This window comes from Camelina sativa, chromosome 4 (genome assembly GCF_000633955.1).
Source record: "Camelina sativa cultivar DH55 chromosome 4, Cs, whole genome shotgun sequence".
In the NCBI taxonomy this organism is placed as follows: domain Eukaryota; kingdom Viridiplantae; phylum Streptophyta; class Magnoliopsida; order Brassicales; family Brassicaceae; genus Camelina; species Camelina sativa.
Genome location: NC_025688.1, coordinates 7,029,884 through 7,032,366, shown reverse-complemented (window position 1 = coordinate 7,032,366; position 2,483 = coordinate 7,029,884). Strand labels below are relative to the sequence as shown.

At 35.7% G+C, this 2,483-nt stretch overlaps 1 protein-coding gene across 1 annotated transcript in view; it reads right to left on the bottom strand.

The window, feature by feature from the left end:
• Positions 1-1,918, bottom strand: part of LOC104780012 (protein RST1) — a 17,926-nt gene extending 16,008 nt beyond the window's left edge. The window contains exons 1-5 of the mRNA XM_010504471.2: positions 1,367-1,918; positions 1,003-1,293; positions 837-920; positions 480-756; positions 68-318 (exon numbers count right to left, since the gene is read on the bottom strand). Of these exons, the coding sequence (XP_010502773.1) occupies positions 68-318; positions 480-756; positions 837-920; positions 1,003-1,293; positions 1,367-1,759 (1,296 nt within the window). The 5' untranslated portion in view covers positions 1,760-1,918. The remainder of the gene's footprint in view (positions 1-67; positions 319-479; positions 757-836; positions 921-1,002; positions 1,294-1,366) is intronic.

Genomic DNA, 2,483 nt, shown 5'->3' with positions numbered 1-2,483 from the left:
GGATCTATGTAATTCATTATATACAGATTCTGAAAGAAAATAGCAGGTTTCTCCACAAGAACTAAACCTGATGCCAGAGTTGCTGCATGACCCTAAACACGACAGAGCCAACCCTGCTGAGTGGTGAATCTCCCTTACTTGTGTGGAGCTCAATCTTTGGTGAATTTGACATTGTTACCAAGACATTTTCTACGATGGAAAGAACCTTACTTGCTGCTACTTTGACTGATTTAGAAGGAGAAGACATCAGTGCTACGATAGGGAACAGTAATAGAGACTCCACACTTGAACAGGCTGCATCTTTCACCGACAAGTTTTCTACAAAAGGATTGCAAACAATCAAATTCTTAGTCCAAAAAAATACACATATAGAAAAAAGGATGAGGACAACAGGTTGAAAGGAGTAAATCAGCTACTACGCTATCAGACAGCAAATCGAGTAAGAGGGTAATGAAAAGAAAGATGGATCTACAATATACCATTTTCAGTTTTCCATTTGAGCAGAAAAAGCAGGAACTTCAAAATAGAGAGTTGTTCATGCTCAACATTGGATTTGGCAAGCATGAAAACGAGCGAGAGAACCACCAAAGATAAATCAGGTGAATATGGTAATCCAACGTCTTTCTGAACAGCCAACAAGTGTTTCAAAGATTCGATAACAGACTCTTGTTCGGTTGTTTGGACATGAGGAGAAGAGCAAAGAAGAAGTACACTATCTACCAGTTGCACACCGAGAAGATGAACTTCTGTTACTTCCTGGTAGTATAGATAAATGAATGAATATCGGACAATGAGCACAAATTTTAAGATGAATGAATGATGAAATTAGTACATACCAATCTAGTTCCAACCAAGTCTCTCACAACCAGAGTATAAGAATCCGCTAGAGTCTTGACAATGCAGCTGAAATTCCTATTGTCCTGAAAAGTATCAGAAATTTAGAATTGGATCCTAATACTGCACCCCATTATTTGCATTGGCTGCTAATTCATGCATACTTACTTCCAGATTTTTCCCTGGTATATATTTTAGGCAACGCATAAGCAATCTGAATATCGGCAGTGCTTCTTGGCCGGATGAGCAACAAAGAGAAGCCATCGATGAAATCAATTCCCTCGCAAACAACGACGACGACGAATCTGCAAGTGGAAGTGGAATCCGCAGTACTGTGAAATTCAAGAACGGCTCCAAGAATTCACATACTCCCACCATTCCTAATCGCCGGTTATGCATCACAAAGAGTGATACTTGATGAAGAAGCTCTGTCTGTGTCTCCGCTCGGCTAGAAAGAATCTGCAATCAAAGAGTAGCTTAATTACAACAATTTACATAGAACACTACGAACGAATCCATGAAAATCACATACCCTAACAAAAGGATGATTCTCCGCAGAACTAAACGTCCAATTCCCATCCTTCTGTTCATAACCAATACGAATCAAAAACCCTAACCCCTTCACGAACAGCGAAACCAATTTCGTATCGCATCCTTCGAGAGCTGATTGAATTTCCAGCAAACCACGAGAGAGGTTTAAAACGGAGTCTGATACTAATCGACATAGCTCACGAACGGATTGATCAACGACAGTGATAGATTCGGAAGTGAGGCAGAAGGAGATAGCTTGTCTTCCAGCTTCGGATTCTGATCCTAATCGTTCCGGAGCAGATCGTAACTTAGAGAAGACGGAAATTACTGCGAATCTTTGTATGGAAGGTTGAGGTACGCGAGTTTTCTCTAGTAACGGAGCATACGAAGCCATCGCTTTGACCGGAGATAGAGAGAGAAGACAACGGCTAGTTTGGAGGCGTGAACGGAGGAGGGGTTTGGAATTTACAGCGTCGGGAAGAGATGTCCGATCAGCCGGTGCTATATAATGCGCCGTCTCGATTTGGCCCAATAAGCTGAGATAATTAAGCTGAAGAAGAAGATCAAGTTTGAATAGAAATTGAAAATAGAAAGAAATTTTAATTTAATAAGTTAATTTACCTTTTTTTAATACTAGGACTAAGCAACTATTTCAAAACAAGTTAAATTAAATTTTAAATTTAGAATTATATATTATAAAATTATTTGAAAATATATATTAAATAATAAAACTAAAACTTCATAAATATTAAACATATATAACCGTGAGTTTAATAAATACAACCATCAAAATAAAAACTTATAACAAAAAGGTAATCTGGTAAAAAGACTCAACTTTAATTAAAAATTATTAAATAAAAAGTCATACTGAATAAAGACAACTCTACTTATAATTTGTATGTATTATAAGTATAAGATATTATATAAAAAATTATTGTAAAGAGTAACAAGTATCATAACAGTTATTGATATTTATATTATTCATAAACAAATATTATGCTTAAGTGAGAATAGAATATGAATGATTATAATAAAATAATTTAAAAAATAAAATAAATTTCATCTTAATTCTTAAAAAGCACATATTTTACGAAAAATTCTGATAAATAAACAAAACT